Source organism: Cibotium barometz, chromosome 18, assembly GCF_041138505.1.
Source record: "Cibotium barometz isolate CiBa-2024 chromosome 18, ASM4113850v1, whole genome shotgun sequence".
Classification (NCBI taxonomy): Eukaryota; Viridiplantae; Streptophyta; class Polypodiopsida; order Cyatheales; family Cibotiaceae; genus Cibotium; species Cibotium barometz.
Window position 1 is genome coordinate 34862639 of NC_141063.1, and position 18939 is coordinate 34881577.

Below are 18939 nucleotides of genomic sequence, written 5' to 3' on the forward strand. Positions count from 1 at the left end.
ATCAAGGCGGCGAGAGCTTCGACAGGATTTTCGCTGGTTTCCGTGTGCCGCCTTCCCCTCATCGTCACCAGTGAATATGAGCGCTGCCCGACCTGCCCCAAACCTCCACAGTTCCTCCCTCGGGTCGCGTGTCTACAGCCAGGTTTGTTTTTTTTTATCAATCTTGCTTGCTAATTTTAGCCAATTTGGGGCAAGATGGAGATGCTGCAAAATGGGGGTTTTCTTCAGAGAGACCCCATTAAGCCTCCAATGTTTGCCTTAGACATTGCTCAAGGGTCTTAAGCAGCTATGTAATCCATTACATAGCTGATTTTTGTCAATTTAAGTGTTTTGAAAATTGGGGGTTTCTCTGCAGGCACTCTCCTTCAACAAAATGCCTCGCACAAGAGATGATATGTGGACCCATGTGATCGAATCGGCCTCCTACAAGGGTGGAGGTGCTTCAAATGGCAATGCAAGGATTGTGGTTTGCAGTCCGGTGGTAGCATAGACCGGGTGAAGGCCCATTTCACAGGTTTAGCGGGGAAGGGAGTTAGCTCTTGTCCACTTGTGCCGGATGCTATCAAGGCATCATCACAAGAGTGGAAGAGAGCCAAATTATTAGGCCAAATGAAGTTACCGACAGAAAAGGAAAGGAATGAAGATGAGGAGGAAGATGTGGATGTGTCAGCTACAGGTAGTACAAGTGTATCCAAGGAACAAAAGGTTTCAGAAGGTAGCTTTGCACCACAAGCACAAAGGACTCCCATCCCCATTGCCAAGGCCTTGCAAAGAGGGAGCATCAAAGCCAATCTATAGATGCAGGCAAAGCAAGAGGCCACCCGAGAGCTGACAAAGCTCTTCATACAATGTGCTTTGTCTTTCAATATTGTGCGCACCGCACGATGGAAAAAGACCATGAGGGCAATCAGCCGCATAGGATGTGAGTGGGAGGGGCCCTCTTATGCGGCCTTGCGCACACGGGAGCTCAGAAGGGAGAGACAAATTGTGGAGATGGAGGTAGAGCCTCTCAAGGAAACATGGAAAAAATATGGATGCACTCTTCTATGTGATGGATGGTCGGATGTTAGAAAAAGGAATGTTTATAACATCCTTGTCTCATTATGCAAGGGCACAATGTTCTTGCGTGCCATAGATGCATCCATGGCTGGCACAGTGGTGACAGGTGAGTACATTTGGCGACACATTCGAGAGGCTGTCATGGAGATTGGGCCACAGAATATAGTGCAGGTGATCACTGATAATGGCTCAAACTGTGTTTCCATGGGAGGGATGCTTGAGGAGGAGTTTCCTGCCATTCTTTGGACTCCATGTGCTGCTCATAGCTTAGACCTCCTCATCGAGGATGTGGCAAAGATAGGTTGGGTGTCAGACATCTTTGAGACCTCTTGCATGATGGTAAAGTTTGTGACAAAGAGGCCAAAGGTGCTTGCTATGTATCGGGCACACAGTGACTTAGAGCTTCTCAAACCTTCTACCACTAGATTTGCATACACATTCATTGTGGTTGAGAGGCTGGTGAGAGTCCGCCATGGACTCCTACGCAGAGTGGTTTCCAGGGAGTGGATGGCTTGGGATGATCGTGATAATCCCAAGGCCATTGCATTTGTACGTGTTGTCATGAGAGACACTTGGTGGCAAGAGGCTGAAGCTCTCATAAAGGCCATTCAGCCTATTTATAGTGTTCTTTGCATCACGGGCATGGAGGGCAGCACTTTGGGACTCCAGTACGAGTTCATGGGTAGAATTGGTGAAGCTTAGAACCGCTGCACTGTCTTATCAACAGAGAGGTATGCTGCATTATGCATGCACTCTTAGTCTCTTTGATTCTTCAATCTTGTATAATATCATGTTTATGACTCATGACATTATACTGTATACATTTCATGGCTGTTTTTTTAGGGTTCAGGACATCCGAGCCATGTGGAACACACGATGGGATTGGTTTCGTAGACCAATCCATGCAGTTGCTCACATATTGCATCCTCTTTGGAGAAATGAGGAGCAATACAATAATGAGGAGCCTGAGGATGGATGGCAGCAGTACATCCAGAGATACATAAGAGGGGATGTGGACTTGCTAAGGCAGCTGGAGGATGAGCTACTTATTTTTCCGAAATGGTAGCGTTAAATTTGGTTCAGTGACGGCCAAAATGCGGGAGACACAGCTACAGCCAGTGTCATGGTGGGAGAAATATGGCATCAGCACCCCTCACTTGGTGAGTCTTGACTCTTGGTTCTTGAATCTTGCATAAGAATCCACTTGTACTATACTTATAAGTTATTTCTAATAAGGGCTTCAGCTTCTTTTGTTGCATGAATTATGACAGAAATCCCTCGCCATTCGAGTCCTATCACAGGATAGTAGCTCGGGTCCTTGCGAGAGGAATTGGAGCACTTAGGCCCTCTTCCATACAAAGAAGAGGAATCGGTTGTCCACTTGTCAATTAGAGCGGTTGGTATTTTGTCATTGCAACCTCCGTCTAATTGAGCAGGTAGGCAATCCCATCGAGCCTCGCCAAGTCAATGTTGATAAAATTGACATTGAGAAAGTGAAAGAAGTCCCAGAGCTTCCTCGAGAGGAGCATGACATTTATGCCATGCTATATGAGGAGATCACAGCACCTGCACGTGTTAGTTGTGCACATTCATCTACAGCAGTAGGTGCTAGTTCCAGTGCCGCAGGTGAGGCGAGTGTAGCAGCTGAGTCTTCCTCCACATCTGATTTAGATTCTCACAGTGAGTTTGAGTCTGAGTCTGACGATGATGAGGATGAGGAGATTGAGGACTTGCAGGACTAGCCACTAGCTAGGCTGAGAGTCGATAGCCTGAGCCATACTCAGCCATTGTCCATGAGCCATGTGGCTATGTATTGTTTATGGGCATTGGGCCATGACTATTTATTCATCATGATTCATGTATGATCATTGATGTGACATGTCACATGAACACTTCAAACTTAAAAGTTTTAACCTATGTAGTGTGAGTCGTGATAGTGTCATGTATGGTTTGACATTGATGATGGATGATTATATGGTTTTTGTTGTTTGTGAATCAAAGACTATAGACTGTAGGCTTCAAATTGATGTTTCCATGTATTCTATGCATTTAGTGTTATTTTTACATATTTTATACAGTCATAGTGACATGGGACGGGGGGAACGGACCCTAGGGACGGGGAGCGCGTGGGACGGGGGCGGGACGGCAAAACGGGGACGGAAATCTGACGGTGAAGTGGGGATGCCGGGAATGCGTTCCGGGAACGTCCCGGGAACGCCGTTCCTTGTCCGTACGGGGACGGTCAAACAGACCGTTGGCGGTATTTTTGACCGTTTTGGGGCGCAAACGGCTGTCTGTCTTGACCGTTTGGCCCTTGCGCCACTCCTCCAAAGCTTCTCTCTCGAGTGTCTCTCTCCCACATGGCTCTACTATCTAGCCTCTCCCACATGATACATCGTACATGCCCATTGCCTCCCTCTCCCACATGTCACATGTGGCATGCCTATCTCTCTTCCACATGCCTCCATCATCCATGAGTCCATTGAACATTCACATAACATGATAAGTTGATAACCCTCCCCTCTTCTTCTATATAAGAGACCTCTACCTCCATGCTCTCCTCAAGCCCTCTCCTCTCCAAGCTCTCCCTCTCCAAGACCCAAGACCCAAGGCTCAAGCTCTCCCTCTCCAAGCTCTCCTTCTCCAAGCTCACCCTCTCCAACCTCTCCAAGCTCACCCTCTCCAAGCTCTCCTTCTCCAACATCCAAGCTCTCCCTCTCCAAGCTCACCCTCTCCAAGCTCTCCTTCTCCAACATCTCCATCCCGATTCTCCGTCTTGACTCTTTCTCAAGCTCTACCATCCATCTCAAGCTATACTCTATCACTATGGCATCCTCTTCTCAAACCCCTTCCTCTACTCAACCCGGGTCCGCCGCCGCCTCCACCACTTCAACACCCGCTCCATCACGAAGGAGGAGGCCCGCCGTACATCGGTGGAGTTGGTGGGATGAGGTAGAGTGCTCGCAATACGGTCAAGGGGGTGGTTCAAGACCATGGGTATGTAAGCTTTGCGGCTACAAGCGAACCGGCGGTGCCCACAAAGTGCGTGCTATGGCCGTCGACCCCACATCCTTTGTGAGGACATCAACGCCGCATGTACCTCGTTCATCAAGAGAGGCATCCGCTTCCCGGGGACGCCAAAGTACTCTTGATGAGAATTGGAACCCTCAATTGAAAGAGGAGGTGGACATGGCGGTGGCACGATTCTTCTTTCATGACCACATAGCATTTTGGGCGGCACGGTAAGTCCTTGGCACTATGCATATGTATTATTATTTAATATTTATACTATTATGTATTATGCGTTTATACTTTAGGCCGTAGGGTTGCTCATGTACTATCCAAATATCATGCTCTAAAGACTAAAAGACTAAATGATGGTAAAAATCTGAATTTTGTTTGTGTTTTGCATATGGTGTTTTGGATAGATCTCCATACTTTCGGGCCATGTGTAAATTGATAGCGGAGTATGGACCCTCTTATGTTCCCCCCTCTTCGGAGACCATCCGCACCTCTCTCCTTGAGAAGGAGAAGGCAAGCGTGGAGGTGGCGGCCAACCACATGAAAGAGCAATGGGCTGAAAATGGTGTTACCCTCGTCGTTGATGGGTGGAGTGACACTAGAAAGCGCTCCATCCATGGAGTTGTTGCCTACTCACGAGGGGAGACATACTTTGTCGACTCCCATGATGCTTCCGGGACGGGGAAGAGTGCCGAGATACTTGTTGCGGAGTGGGCAACAACACTAGAGACGGTGGGGGCGGAGAATGTCATTGCCATATGTGCGGATGGAGAACCGGCAAATAGGGCAGCGGGGACAATTCTCCAAGCAACTTATCCTCGCATCACCGTGTGCTTTTGCATGGCCCATTGCCTTAACAACCTTATCAAAGACATAGGGTTGCACCTGTCATTGAGGGTGCCAACAAAATAGCCTTGGATTGGGTTGCACCTGTCATTGAGGGTACCAACAAAATAGTGACCTTTGTCCTCAACCATCAAAGGGTGCAGCACGAGTTTTCCAAGAAGTCAAGCCTCTCTCTTCTTAAGTATTCCGAGACGAGGTTTGCATTCAACTTTCTCATGCTAGGCCGCTTGTGTACGTGTAGCGGGGCATTGAGGGGACTCTTCCTCAATGATGAGTTTGCACGCACTTCAGAGGCTTCCACGACGGTCGGCAAATTTTGCAGGGAAAGGGCGGACGATGCGGCATGGTGGGAGGAGGCCAAGGCGCTTGTGAACTCCATCCTGGCCACATAGCTTGCGAATACCGTCTTTCCTCATGTGAGGGCTGGCTATCTCAAAAAAGTCTCCAGTAACTCTGTCACTGGCCCGAGTCCAAAATGAGGCCGTGGCATGGTATATGCACTCCACCCTCCTCTCCTTAATGGACCGAATCTCCGTGCGGGCAGCAGCGATCTGACTCTCAATCCACGGGTTGTCCGGGGAACTCTCTTGAAGACGTTGTAAAGAGGCTAGGCCCCTCCTCAGACTCCTCTCCTACTCTCGAAATCCCTCCAATCTATTCTGGGCTGCCTCCTACAAGAAAATACTTACCTCCCCAAGGCCCTCATCCAAAGTGCACGCTGCAAATCCAGAGGAAAAGTCTAGACCCGCCCATATCTGCTCAATCCGGCTACAAATCTCGGGGTCCTGAATGAGGCTGTCTGGAATCTGGGAGCTCACATGTCTGTCATGCCTCTATGGGTCCTCAAGGGACAATATACCTGGGGCGTGATTTGAAAATGTAGTGCCAGCTAGAATACCAACCATGCCTCCATGGTTGCAAGTCCACTCGTCACAATAAAACTTGTCCAGACGAGAGAGGTTGGGGCCAGTGCTCCGCCTATCCGATTGAGAAAAGCAAAGACTCCAAGGGCTGCGCCCAAACTCTAGAATATGCCAAGGGTCCTGTCCCGTAAGAATCAGTATCATCTCCTCCCATGCAGAGTACTCCACCCCGGAGACAGTGGCCGTGCCACCTCCAAGTCTGTCCTCTGTTGCCTCTATCATGTTGAAGTCACCGCCCATGCACCAAAAATCAGCATGGGGAAGGGCCTGTCGAACAGTGCTCCAAAAGATAGCTCTACCTGCAGCCGCATTCAGGGCATAAATGTCGAGAGGAAGACAACGCTATGCTCTCCAATTAGAATGGTAACCCACTGAGCACGTCCTGGAACTATGACTCTTGATCCTGTCACAGATGGCAGAAGCTGCTCATTGACAGAGAGAGAGACTCCTTCTTGCGTCCCTGAACCCCTGCCTGGTAGAATCTTCCCGCAGCGGCGGGTACGCCCCTGGTGTTCCTGAAGGAAAAGAATGTCGATAGATCCCCCCACCATAGCATGATGCAACTCTCCTCTAAGGACACCTCGTCTCCGAAAGCACTGAGGCCTCCCTAAGCCCTGAATGTTCCATGAGACAATCCTCATATCAACCTCTGTGTGAGGCAGAACTACCAGAACCGCCCTCCACTCAAAGAGTCTTGGGCGTGGGCTTAGACGAGGAATAGTCACAATTTGTCTTGGTGCGGAGTCGCGCCCAAGTGGGCGTGGATCTTGCCCTCCATGTACTGCCACTCTGTCCGAGCACGAGAGTATGCATACTCCGTGCTCCATCGATCACAATGGAGGTATCTGTAAGAAGGGGGAGAGGTACTACAAGAGAGGTATGCATGAACACAAAAAGCAGCACCTCCAAGCTGGAGGTCACCATCCCCCCTCCTTGGTCTCTGTGGGTTGATCCACCAAGCTCCATCCTGGCCAAAGGCCATAGATGAGTAAGAACATCGGTGATCTGGAGATCCTGCAGATGATGCGATAGCTCAACTGCCTGATCGTGTATGGTAGCGGCCACCGACTTTGGATCGGCATTGTGTTCACTTCCACACATGATCCTCAACAAAGTATTTCATGTACGGCCAATAAAATGCCGGCCAACCAAGGCCACAATTCTATGTATACCCAAGTCCTTGCACAAGGTGCATCATAGCATTCATGCAATATATGGGTCTCCCATTCTGGAACAAGGTAGCACCTATTGTATAATCATTGGCATCCGTTTCAACCACAAAAGGTTTACTAGGATCCACGATCTACAACAAAGGAGTGACTATCCTTCAGTGCTCTAAAACATTGATCCAGCTTGTCACTCCAAACCACCGGAGGACTTCACTTGTCCTTAAATCTGGAATGCTACGCGCTCGGGGTGCCGATTCTATCAAATCGAGATGGTTAGACATGGCCTCTATGCTTCATACAAGCTTGCCAGATTTCCAATAACATTTCCAACTTCTTGTGTCGTAGTAGATGTTGAATCCACAACTTTAGTCTGATGAAGGACCTCACTCCCCAATCCCTAGTATTTTGGCACAAGCAGCTATGCTCCAGTGGCATCCATACGCATGCAAGTGTGTGCCAGGTTGAGACATAGGAGACGTTAATGGCCAAGAACGTGGATGTAGAGTAGGTTTAGAGAACATAAGAAACTCTTACGCAAGAATCAGTTGCCATTTGTAGACACCTTCCAGCTTTAGGTCGAAGTAATGATGATAGAATACTCCATAGCACTCTAGGCTGAAACAAGGGTTTTTGCAAATTATAGTTTCTACAAATGTAGGGTTTTTGAAAATCAAGGTTTTTGCATAATTGAATTTTTAAAAATTAGGCTTTTTGCAAAATTAGGGTTTCAGCCTTTGATTTGTTGGCGCTCAAAACCCTTGCCATCATGTAGAAATTGATGAGAGTAGTTGATGAGGTCAACCCAAGGCTAGAATAATATTGTGGTTATGCGCTGCGTATGATGTCGAGTCTATGAAACCTTGTTAGGGTTTTGGTTCTAGGTCAGATAATCCTTGGGTTTGGGGTGCAACGAGGAAAGCCAATTCTAGTGTCAAGACAACTCCTCTCACGTTTGAGGAGTTCGTGCCATTATATTGGGACGAGAAGATGCAGATGCAGAGTTGTAATGGTGGGGCGACTCAGATTCTATGCTAACATGAATAAGAAGGCAAGGATTCTAACTCTTTAAATCAGAAGAAATAGGTTAAATGCTTTTATTGTAGTTAGAAAGAGTTGTTTATTTCCATTGAAGAAGTGTGCAATGAGACAACTAATGTTACAACACATGATGATTCTTGGATCATTGATAATGGGGCATCTATTTCTTCCTAAAGCTGTTGGAAAAGAATTTGCTCAATGATCCAACCTCGTGTTGTTACTGCACGGGTGATGGATATTTTTTATGTTATGAATTTGCTCAATGATCTAGTGCCTTCATTTTAAGCTTCAGTTTTTAAAAGCACAAAACTAAAGCAATGGTGCTTTTTTAAACTCAATATTCCTTTAAATTTAGTCTCTCCCTGCCTATACATACATGTTGTGTCAGATCTTCGTACGCCATCTCCAAGCTCGTAGTCTCTAAAAGTAGAAAACTTTGCTTTAGCCCTCTCATCCACCCTATACTCTTTTCTTTAACCTTTCACTTCTTTCTAGCCCGTGACCCATCACCTTTCTGTCACTGCTTTTCTCCAAGTTAGTGTGCATGGTTTCATGTGCATTAGAGATATATGGAGTTAGTGGGCAGTAATTCTGTGAAGTCATTCGACACTGACATGGAGTCGATGACGATGCCGACTTTGAGCAAGTGAAGCTGCTTTTACCTGCCACCAGCAAAAAGGCTATAAGATAAACAAAAGCGTGTTGTCAAGGATCCCTTGAGGGAGGATAGCGTCAGGCCCAAGCTTGATGAGTGCTCCATGCCTTCGAGTGCGTCAGGAGGCTTGGGATTAATGCTGAATTCGCACACATTGGTGGGTCCAGGAATGGCTCAATAGTCTTGACTTCAGAGATCATAAGTCGTGATGGTTGTTTTCAATTACTTTTTTGTACTACCTCTAATTAATAATCTTTAATTTTTTGAGGTCTTTGCCGAACTGTGATGGAATCTAATTTGTTGCATGCTCTTATTTTTCCACATAAGTAGATAGTTCTTTTTAAAGTGGTGAAGAGATCATGCCAAGTTTTATCATGAACCCTTCATGTTATGTGGATAGCCACTAGGTGGCAGGTGGCAGGGAGTCTTGTCGGAAATTGGCATAACCCAGGACAACATGCCGAGCTAGGTAGTCTTGTGGTGATGGTCATAATCCAAGATGCCTAGGCCAGGGTTTTGGGATGGCTTATAGATAGTCAATAGAGCTGGCTACGGAAGCGAGGGAGAAGGATTCGGGTGTAAACGTGGTGGTATCTTTCATCCTTGACTATGCATGGATTAGATCGATCCGCAAGTTGACCTAAGGTTTGACCTTGGTGTTCAGAGAGGAATTGTGTTGCTTCAATGCTAGGTTGTAGGGGGGAAAGTTGGCCATTCCACCTATGATCATGCTTAATGGGGGTTTTATGTGGGGTGGCTCTGGTGGTATGGGACGCTGGAGTGTATTCCCATGTAGGATCTCCTGAGGCTTCTCAGGTTTCTTGGTTGAGACACTCTATGCTTTGGCATAGTTGCCCTCTAATAATTGAGGAGCAATGCTAGTCTGTGAGTGACAACAAGGTAAGGGACTTTCTTGGTTGTCTAAGCATTGGCATGTCACTCGTAGGGCGACAAGTTTTATGATTCATCACACTCTCTTGTGATGGCCAAATGCTATTGATGCATGAGGTAGCCTTGGAATTGTACATGAGAGAGATGAGAAGTTTATAACTTCTTGGTCTTAGAACGAATATCTAGACCTTTTTGACTGTTGGATCATTCAATACACTGACTTTGTATATGTGGTTGGATCCCACAATGATTAGAGATACTCCAGGGTGGATGTAGTTCCATGGGGTTATTTTGATCCCAGGACTTTGGAGTCGAGTGGATTTTCCACTTGTTCAATGGGGTGTAACCCATGGATATGTTAGATGTGGAATATCTTGAATTTCTTCGTAGCTTGATAGAATTGATGTCCTATTGGGATTCAGCTCTTGGATGAGAGTTGGATTGACAGAAAGCAATTGGATCTTTATAACAGGGTCTACAAGAGGAGTCTTACAGTGGCCCAGGTAAGAGGCAGTAGACTCGAGTAGATGCTATGGACGGATGTCCGGATCCAAGGATTCTCTTGCATAGGCTTGTCTCCTTATGCATTCACGAGGACAGAAATTGAACAATAGGAGGAAAGTATGTTGCATTGTGAGTCGCGACAGGCCTAGGGTTAGGACTAGGGATGTGTGCTAATTGAGAATTCGGGCTAGGGTTAACCCAAGAGTAGGGTTAAGGGGTTAGCTGGGGCATGGGGACCTGGAGGGTTCACATGTGGGCTAAGGGTGGTAGCAGGATGAGGTCTAGAATGGCTAAGAATAGCCTAGGGTTAATAATGGCTGAAAGGTTATAATTAATAGCCTAGGGTTAATAATGGCTAAAAGCTTATAAATAAAGGAAAGGCCAATAATAGCAAGGTTATTGCTATCTAAGTGACCTTTGGGGCACTTATGAGTTATTGAGGTATTCATGTGATAGACAGGAGGGCTACTAGGGGCGTGCAAGACCTCATGACAATGGAGCTGCAAGGTTTGTGGTTCAGCCTAGTGGTATCATGTATGGGACGCTAGGTTGGGGCCATCAATACCAAGCAGGCTCGCGGCAATTGGACCTCAGGCTTGGGGGTGGTTCGAGGCACTGAACCTACGGTAGGGTGGTGATTTGCTAGCCACAATCTTTGCGGTCATTCAATGTGTACAATGTCGGGTCTATGAAACCTCGTTAGGGTTTTGGTTCTAGGTCAAATAATCCTTGTGTGTGGTCTATGGAGACCTTACGGGTTCTAAATCAACGTAGGAGTTCTTATGATGAGTACTTGATCAAATGGAAGGGGAGGTATGAGGGGGAGGCTACCTGGGAATCTGTTGGGAATTTGAAAACCCAATCGCTAGTTCTTTACCGAGGACATCAATGGTCCTTAAGGGGGGGAGTATGTTATTTCCTCGTGTTAACCGGGGTTAGATTAACACCAGGTCAGGAGATAACCCACGCATGGGGTAAGGCTTATAAGTGGAGGCATAGTTATACCTAGCTTTGACAATCGCTGGATCTAGAAGGTTTAGGATTTTAGGGATTTTTATATAAGTGCATGTTTGACTTGCTAAATGCTAGGCATTGGACATAACTGAATAGATAATTAATAGGCACTTGAGGTGCTGGATAGGATGTTAGTTTAAGGCTGGTTGTCACATACATTACTTGCATATTGTTGCCTTGGGGAAATGAAAACCTTTGCAGTGGATGATGAGGCATAAGATCTAGCATGGTTGTCACGGTACGAAAATACGATACTGTACGATATGATACTGTACGGGAATTTTTGGTACGATATGAAATTTTCGGATACCGTACGATAAAATACATTTTTTTTAAACACTTACAACCTATGGAGCTTCAAGCTTGAATGTGAGGGAAGGTTGGGAGGGGAGGAGTCTACAGTGCTTGAGGAACCAGAACATGGATATGTGCCTCTCCCAGTTGGATCTCCTGATTGTCTCCAAAAAAGAACCTGGATGGGTAATGCAATACCAAAGGTCTCCCATTGTAGCGTTTATGACTAAGGGACCGTCCTTGCACAAATACGAGGAGTGCATCTAGGGTGATAGGTTTAGGGACTCCTCTCTAGATCAAAATGGCCATGTCCAAATCTTCTCCCTCGTACATAACTTGAGAATCTAACTGTCTAGCCTACCTATACCAGGGATCTCCAAGTGATGTAGCAAGATTCTCTCATCCTACCAATCAAGTGTACACTACCAGTCTACCCCGCCAGATTTTTTAGGTCTCTCAACAACCCCATATGGAATACTGAGTGGACACGAAAGTTGTGAAGTATTGCGAGCATTTGGGATCTTCGTTAAGCAGGGTTTCTATATTTTTTAAAGCATTTGGAATTTTTTTTTTCAAGGATTTTTTTTTTGGGGGGGGGGGGGGGGGGACCTCGAACCGTACGATATCGTACGAACCCATTCGTACTGGTACGAGAAACAACTATGAGATCTAGCTTTTCAGTTAGAGGTGTGCAGACTACAGGTTCTGCCCCCACAAGAAGTTCAGTCTCATTGTGGGGGCCATTTCTCCAGCATATTTGATCGGCCATTTCTCCAGCATATTTGAGCCATTCGAGAATGGCAGGGGTGGTATGCACTTGCAAGTAAACTTTAAGGGTATCTTGGGTATCTTGATTATTTGTCGCTTCATGGTGACAAAAGTTATCCCAAAATTACTTGAAACGGAAATATACAACACACGCACGCGCAGGAGTAGGCTATGGCCACTGCATGTGGGACGGTTCCCTTTCTTGGGATGCAACCCATGTGAGACTATCGCAACTCACAGCTATCTTTCCTCTCTTAAAACAGTTACCAACCAAGGTCATATCTAGCTCTACCCGATGGGCATGCCCACAATCAGTGATACAAAGTGACTTTGCTGGATCAGTTTAGATGATGTAAAGCTTAATGCTTGACAAATGGATCATCATGGCCAGAGTGGCTTCCCTTAAAATACATGTATGCATGGCGGAAGGAATCTTTCTTATGCTAAGCATTTCTTAATGGGAAATCAGGTATGTTTGTAGTTAATGATTAGGCATATTTGATGCAGGTAACAGCATGAGTTTTTTTATTTGACGAGGGCTCTAGCTGCTTAGAGCCTAACTCTTCCTCCTTTGCATGCAAATGATAACTTTTGTTTAAAGAAAAGGGTAAATTTTGAAAAGTATATGACTAGAAGAGAAAGTATGCTGCAATGACCTTGTTAGTTGTCATAACTTTTTTTTGGTGGTTGTGGCAGGGAACGCTTATTGATTGATCCAAAGGAGCATCCAATGCTTTTGGCAGAGCCATCATTGAATACCCAGCAACATCGGGAGAAGTAAATTTTGTTTCACCCTATGAGTGTTTTAAGTTTACTTGTAATCAAGAAAAAGACTTTCACGTGTTTTCCTCGTCTACAGCAGACAAAGGCTTTTAGCAATGATATGTTATGTTAATGCTCCATTTGTGCCCTTGTTTAGGCTTCTTCTGTTCATAAGGCCTCCTTTATGAGTAGTTGAACACCTGGATTCTGGTTTGGACAAGTATTCTGGTTTGGACATTGGACAAGCATGTAGTCATAGGTCTAACATGAACGCGTGGGCTACACAAGAAAGGCAAGGCAGGTCAGCTGGACAGCCTGGACATGCATACAAACAAATATGAGCATCATTTCTTCGTGGCGATAAACTTTGCCATTTTAGTTAACCTGTCCACTACCACCCACACCGAGTCATTCCCTCGACTCGTCTTGGGTAAACCGGTAATCAAATCCATGGAAATGCTTTCCCATTTTCCTTGAGGAATCTCTAGCGGATGGAGTAGTCCTCCAACCTTAAGACGTTCGTGTTTATTGACCTGGCACTTATTGCATTTCAGCACATAAGTCTTAAACAAACTAGGCCAATAAAACTGTCTTTTTACTAGTGCATAGGTCTTCTGAATCCGGAGATGACCCGCACTTGGACTATCATGACTTTCTTTAAGAATTTGGGTCCGAAAGTCACCAATAGTTGGTACACATACTCTATCCTTGTAGAGTAAGTATCTGTCGTCAATGGAGTAATTAGTATATTTCTCCCCCCGACGAAGTTTATCACTCCCCCCTGAAGCCGTGGCAGTCAAAGGTGATGAAGGGCTTACGTCAGAGCTCTCCGGCTGCAAACTATACCCAGAAGACACGGCTTGTCTCTCCGGACTAACTCTCACTTTCCTTCCCGTTGCACCTTCGGCCAGTCTCTCCGGACTAGCAATCCGTGCCAACGAGGGAGGTGGTCGCGTCTGTGAAGAAGTGCGTACGCGTACAACGCGCCAGACCTCTGTAAAAGATGGATCGTACTCACATAACCATGTAGTGACTCCAAGAAATCATTCTTGAAGACTATGAAACTAAGTTCATTAATTTGTGGCATGCGACTAAGTGCATCTGCCACCACGTTATACTGACCTTTCTTGTAACATATCTGAAGGTCAAACTCTTGTAAAATCTCCGCCCACCGAGCTTTTCTACCCTTCAGTTCACTTGACTTGAAAGCCATTTCAGACTTTCATGATCTCAAAAGAAGCACCATATAAATAGTGTCTCCACTTTTTCAGTGCATGAACTATCGTTAGTAACTCTCACTCGTAAGCCGAGTAGTTACATTGCGCACGATCTAACTTTTTACTCTCAAATGCAATTGGGCGTCCCCTTTGCATAAGTACGGCCCCAATGGCCTCATTACTAGTGTCTGTTTCCAAGATAAACGGCTCATTTGGATCGACAATAGTCAAAACAGGTGCAGCTGCCATGGTCACCTTGAGCTTATCAAAGCTCTTCTGTTGGGCTTCCCCCCAACTAATGTTTTTAGTTTTTGACCGTAACTGGTCAGTCAACGGGAGTGCGATCTTCGCGTAGTACTTCACATACTGTTGGTAGAACCCTGACATGCCAAGAAAAATCTGCAGTTCCTCGAGATTCTTCGGCGCTGGCCATTTAAGAATAGCCTCTACTTTTTCTGGCTCCATCTGCGTACCGTCGGCGGATATGATATGGCCAAGGTAGTGAATTTTTGTTTCAAAAAATTCACATTTGCTCTTCTTCGCAAATAGTTTGTGCTCTCGCAACAACTCGAACACTAGACGCAAATGCTCTATGTGTTCTTTCTGTAGAAAATATGAAAGCTAGAGCAGACTAGAAATGAAACAAGAACAAAAATAAAAGACAAAGAGCTACCTTGAGATGAGTGTAGACAAGACACAAGATTGATACATTCATTGATGTGACACCTACAATTTATAGGTGAGAAGTACAAGATTGAGTAGACTCACTTATGGGATAAATGTAGAGGTGCCACATGGCACTAGACTCAAGACACAAAGACTGAAACTAGACTAGAGAAATAGTACACCTAGTGTGCACTTATTTCCAACACCCTCCTTAAGTGGACACTAGGAGGAAGACAAAAGACGAGACTATAACATGACAAAAGATAAGACCAAGACAGAGAGACTAGACAAGGATTGAGAGACAAGCTAGAAGACAAGATGGACAAGACTAGAAGACAGACATAAAGACTGATAGACTGAGAGACAAGACATGAGAGACAAAAGATCCTGAGACACCCCTCCTCAAGTGATATCCTCATATGGGTCCACAAGGGTAGGGACAAGAGTGGATCATAGACAGAGAGAGAGAGAGACAATCAGTCAGTAGAGTGGTCCCACAGAGAGAGAGACTTTCAGATAGACATGAGAGAGACTGACAAAATGGGGACATAGACAAAATGCCAAAGAGAATGTGGGTAGCTAATCCACAAAAGAGAGGCATATAGACTGTTAGACAGAGTGTCAGAGACATATGACTGTAAGATCACACAAGATAGACACATAGACAGAGAGACTGACTGATTGTAGATAGAGAGAGAGATGGACCTTGATAGATAATCCCTCCTCAAGGTCAATCCTCCTGCTAGAGTGAGTAATGCAGGGGTGCCTCTTGGATAGGGACAAAGATAAGTCCATGTAGACAAATAGACATGATATTACCCCATGATCTACATCATTGGTGATCAATGGTGGTAGATAGCATGAAAACATAGACAATTATGAGAGAGATGGGAAGGTCTTACCAGATTTGGCAGTGTCTAATCCCGTACAAGATAGAGAAGTAAATGAAATTCAGAACTCTCTTATTTTTTTTCTTTTTAAAAAAATAAAAAAAATAAAATAAGAAATAGAGAGTAGACTGAAAATAGAACACGACATACACTTGATTTCTGTTTCAAATTTGCTGCTGCAGGTCTTGCTGGTCCAATGGACAGCTAACCCACATGTGAAGATGAAGAGGAAATGTGAAATAACAAAGGGGAAAATGCCTTTTGCACAGATGTTGCAAATCAGGTCCAAAATCAGCATTGGAGTTTACCTTCACAAAAGGAGGTGTCGAGCTGATGTTGAGAAGACCAGAGATCCAAAAATGACGAGTTGTTGCATGAGTTGAATGTCCAGGAGGTCCACGACTTGAGAAGACATGTTGATGAAGAAGAGAGTGCGGGGGTAGCTGCTGCATGTGCAGTACTAGAGGACAGGCCGGTAAGCTCAAGTAGAGAGGCGGCAGCACCATGATGAACCCCCGCAGCAGCAAGAAGAAGAAGACGGGCAGTTGTTGGCATGGCGGGCAGAAAAAAACGCAGCTATGGCTGCAAGCAGACTGTGGATAGGCTGAGGACAGCGCTGTGTATGTCTCCCACATGAACTCTAACCCTAATTAAATCTCCCATTCAACTGGTATCAGAGCCACGGTTGTGTCCGTGTGTGTGCGGGTGTGCGGAGTCATCTTCATCGCGAAGAAGAAGCTCGGCTATGGAGCCTTGAGCTTGGCACGAGCAGAGGAACTTTCTGGCCAGCGTGAGCAAGGCACAGGTGCTGCAAAGCAGCACACAGCAGGTAGCGAACCATCTACAGCATCACAGCAGTCGTAGGCATTGTGAGCAAAGCAAGGCGCTGGTGGCCACAAGGCGTAATAAAGAAGCGAGGCAGGAAGTTCACTGCTGGACGGCTCTATCAGATCCAACGCTTTCTCTTCCTTCGTCACAGGCTGCGTTGTAGATCGGCCGTTGATGTTCTGCCATTGTGCCCGCTGCTTCTCATCGCTCGCCGCCTGCCACTTAGCCTCTTGCTTCCCTTTGCTCGCCAGTCCTATTCTGGTCAGGGTCTGCTCGCACTGGGCCAGCGCTTGCGGGTGGCTAATCACCCGACGGAGCTGCTCCTTTTTTTTTTACACCGGGCATGGCCAAGAGAGTGGTGGACGGGAAGCTGCATCTCACCCACAATGTGAAGTCGGTGGCGTAGGAGGAGGTCGTAGTTGCGGTGGATTCTACCGCCCAGAGAGTTTTCTACTGGCAGAACCGCCCTGTCGGCGGCTAGCCAAAGCTCCACCGCCTGAAACGCCGCCAACACGTTGGACTTGGGCTTTACCAGGTCATGAGAACCTCGCTGGACCACCCTCAATAGGCAGCAATAACTTTCTGCAGAGCAGCATCAGCAAACCCCCCTTTCCTGCAACAAAAAAATCAGAAAATAACCTGAGGTATTTGCTTCAATTTTTTTGGAATTTGCATGTCCAATTTGCAATTGAGCAGGTACAATCATCAATTGAGCAGGTCAGGTGCCGAATTGCTCAATTTTTGAGCAAAATTGGCAAAATTGGGTGACATTGGTCACAATCAGGATCAATTTGCAGGAAATTGGATGTCGAAATTTGGGGTTTTTGATGTAATTGTGCAATTAAGCATTCATACATGCTGTATGATGTGAGAAATCGCACATTCGGGCAAAATTGCAGCAAATTGCAGTGCAAATCAAGAGGCTTTTGTGCCGATTGGATTGATTTGCATGCAGGCACTCGCATTTGATGCTTTGGGCAACGTGTTGATGCCTATCAAGCACTCAATGTGCGTGTAAATCAAGGGGCTTTTATGTACTGGATGTATATGTGGCCAGGGGGAAGCATTATGAAGACTCTGGATGCCTTCATGTGCGTCAATGTACCATGTATGATCAGAAATTGATCTTAAATCAAGGGGCTTTTCAAGATTTTATGCTTGTTGAGCTTGGCAAAGCAGCAGGCAAGACTTTTATGCCTTGAATCCTCAGAAATCAGCTTGCAGTCAAGGGGCTTTTGCCCAATTTCTGTTCGGGACTGTTGTATTCAGTGGTCGGGACTGTAAAAGTCTGATTTTCACTCATTTGGATAGCCAGGAGAGCATTTATTGCTGCTGTACTTTCTGGTACAGATTTGGTACAACTTTGTGCAAGTTTTGGCATGGCTGTACATTGATTTGAGTAAAGAAAAGGTTCATTTTCAGCTGCTGTACTTGCCGGTAGAGGTTTGGTACATCATTGGTGAGCACTTAGTACTGTTGTACAGTACTTTGGAAGGGCAACAGAGCACATTTAAGGTGCTGTCCTAAATCTGCAGCAACCAGATTTTGGTGATTTTATCACATACAGTGGGAGTAGAGTTGCATTTGTGCTTCCGCAGTGGGAGATAAACTTTGGGAGAACAACTGTGAGCACTTTGTGTGCTTTTGGTGCAGTGTTTGCACATTTTGCAGGGAGTCAGGCATTGACAGGTTGCATATTGCTATGGCAACCACAGGTGAGAGCTCTTCATTGCTTCATATCAAGAAGCTTGAAGGCTCACATAATTATGATATTTGGCAAACCCAGTGCTATAATGTGTTGCTCCAGAAGAAGCAGCACAAGCCTATCAAAGAAAGGGGTGTAATGTCCGCTTCTCTTACTGCTGAAGAGTGGGAAGATATGGATGAGCTAGCAAGATCCACCATCATGTTGTCTGTGTCAGACACTTTACTTTTCAGCATTCGTGAAGAGAAGACAGCTTGGGGAATGTGGCAAAGATTGCAGGACTTGTATGCCCAGCAAAGTGCCTCAAGCAAAGTGTATTGGTTGAAGAAACTCATAGGTCTTCAGATGAAGGAAGGGGCGTCTATGACAGCCCATCTAAATGAGTTTAATGGTATTGTCAGCCAAGTTATTAATCAAAAGTTGGCAATGGACGATGAGTTCAAAGCCACTTTTCTCTTATGCACTTTGCCAGAGAGTTGGGACACATTCAGGACAGCCACTAGCAATTCGAATGCTATGCTGTCATATGCAGATGTTGAGGGTGCTCTCCTTCAAGAGGAGATGAACAGGAAAAACAACTCTGTTGGAAAGTCCAATGCAATGAATGCACGTGGGAGATCCCAGCAAAGGGGTAAAAGCCAAGAACGGGGAAGGAGCAAGTCCCGCTCCAAAAAGGACTTGGAATGCCA

General features: G+C 45.8%; 1 protein-coding gene and 1 long non-coding RNA gene across 2 annotated transcripts in view; one reads left to right on the forward strand and one right to left on the reverse strand.

The window, feature by feature from the left end:
- Positions 1 to 18939, forward strand: part of ARP4 (actin-related protein 4) — a 118395-nt gene that overhangs the window by 37331 nt on the left and 62125 nt on the right. Inside the window, exon 5 of the mRNA XM_086812503.1 lies at positions 12879 to 12959. Within this exon, the coding sequence (XP_086668629.1) occupies positions 12879 to 12959 (81 nt within the window). The remainder of the gene's footprint in view (positions 1 to 12878; positions 12960 to 18939) is intronic.
- On the reverse strand, positions 3215 to 4051 carry LOC147629246 (uncharacterized). Its single transcript, XR_015268002.1, has 2 exons — positions 3559 to 4051; positions 3215 to 3392 (listed from the first exon to the last, which is right to left on the reverse strand). It is a non-coding gene; the product is annotated as an uncharacterized LOC147629246 (long non-coding RNA).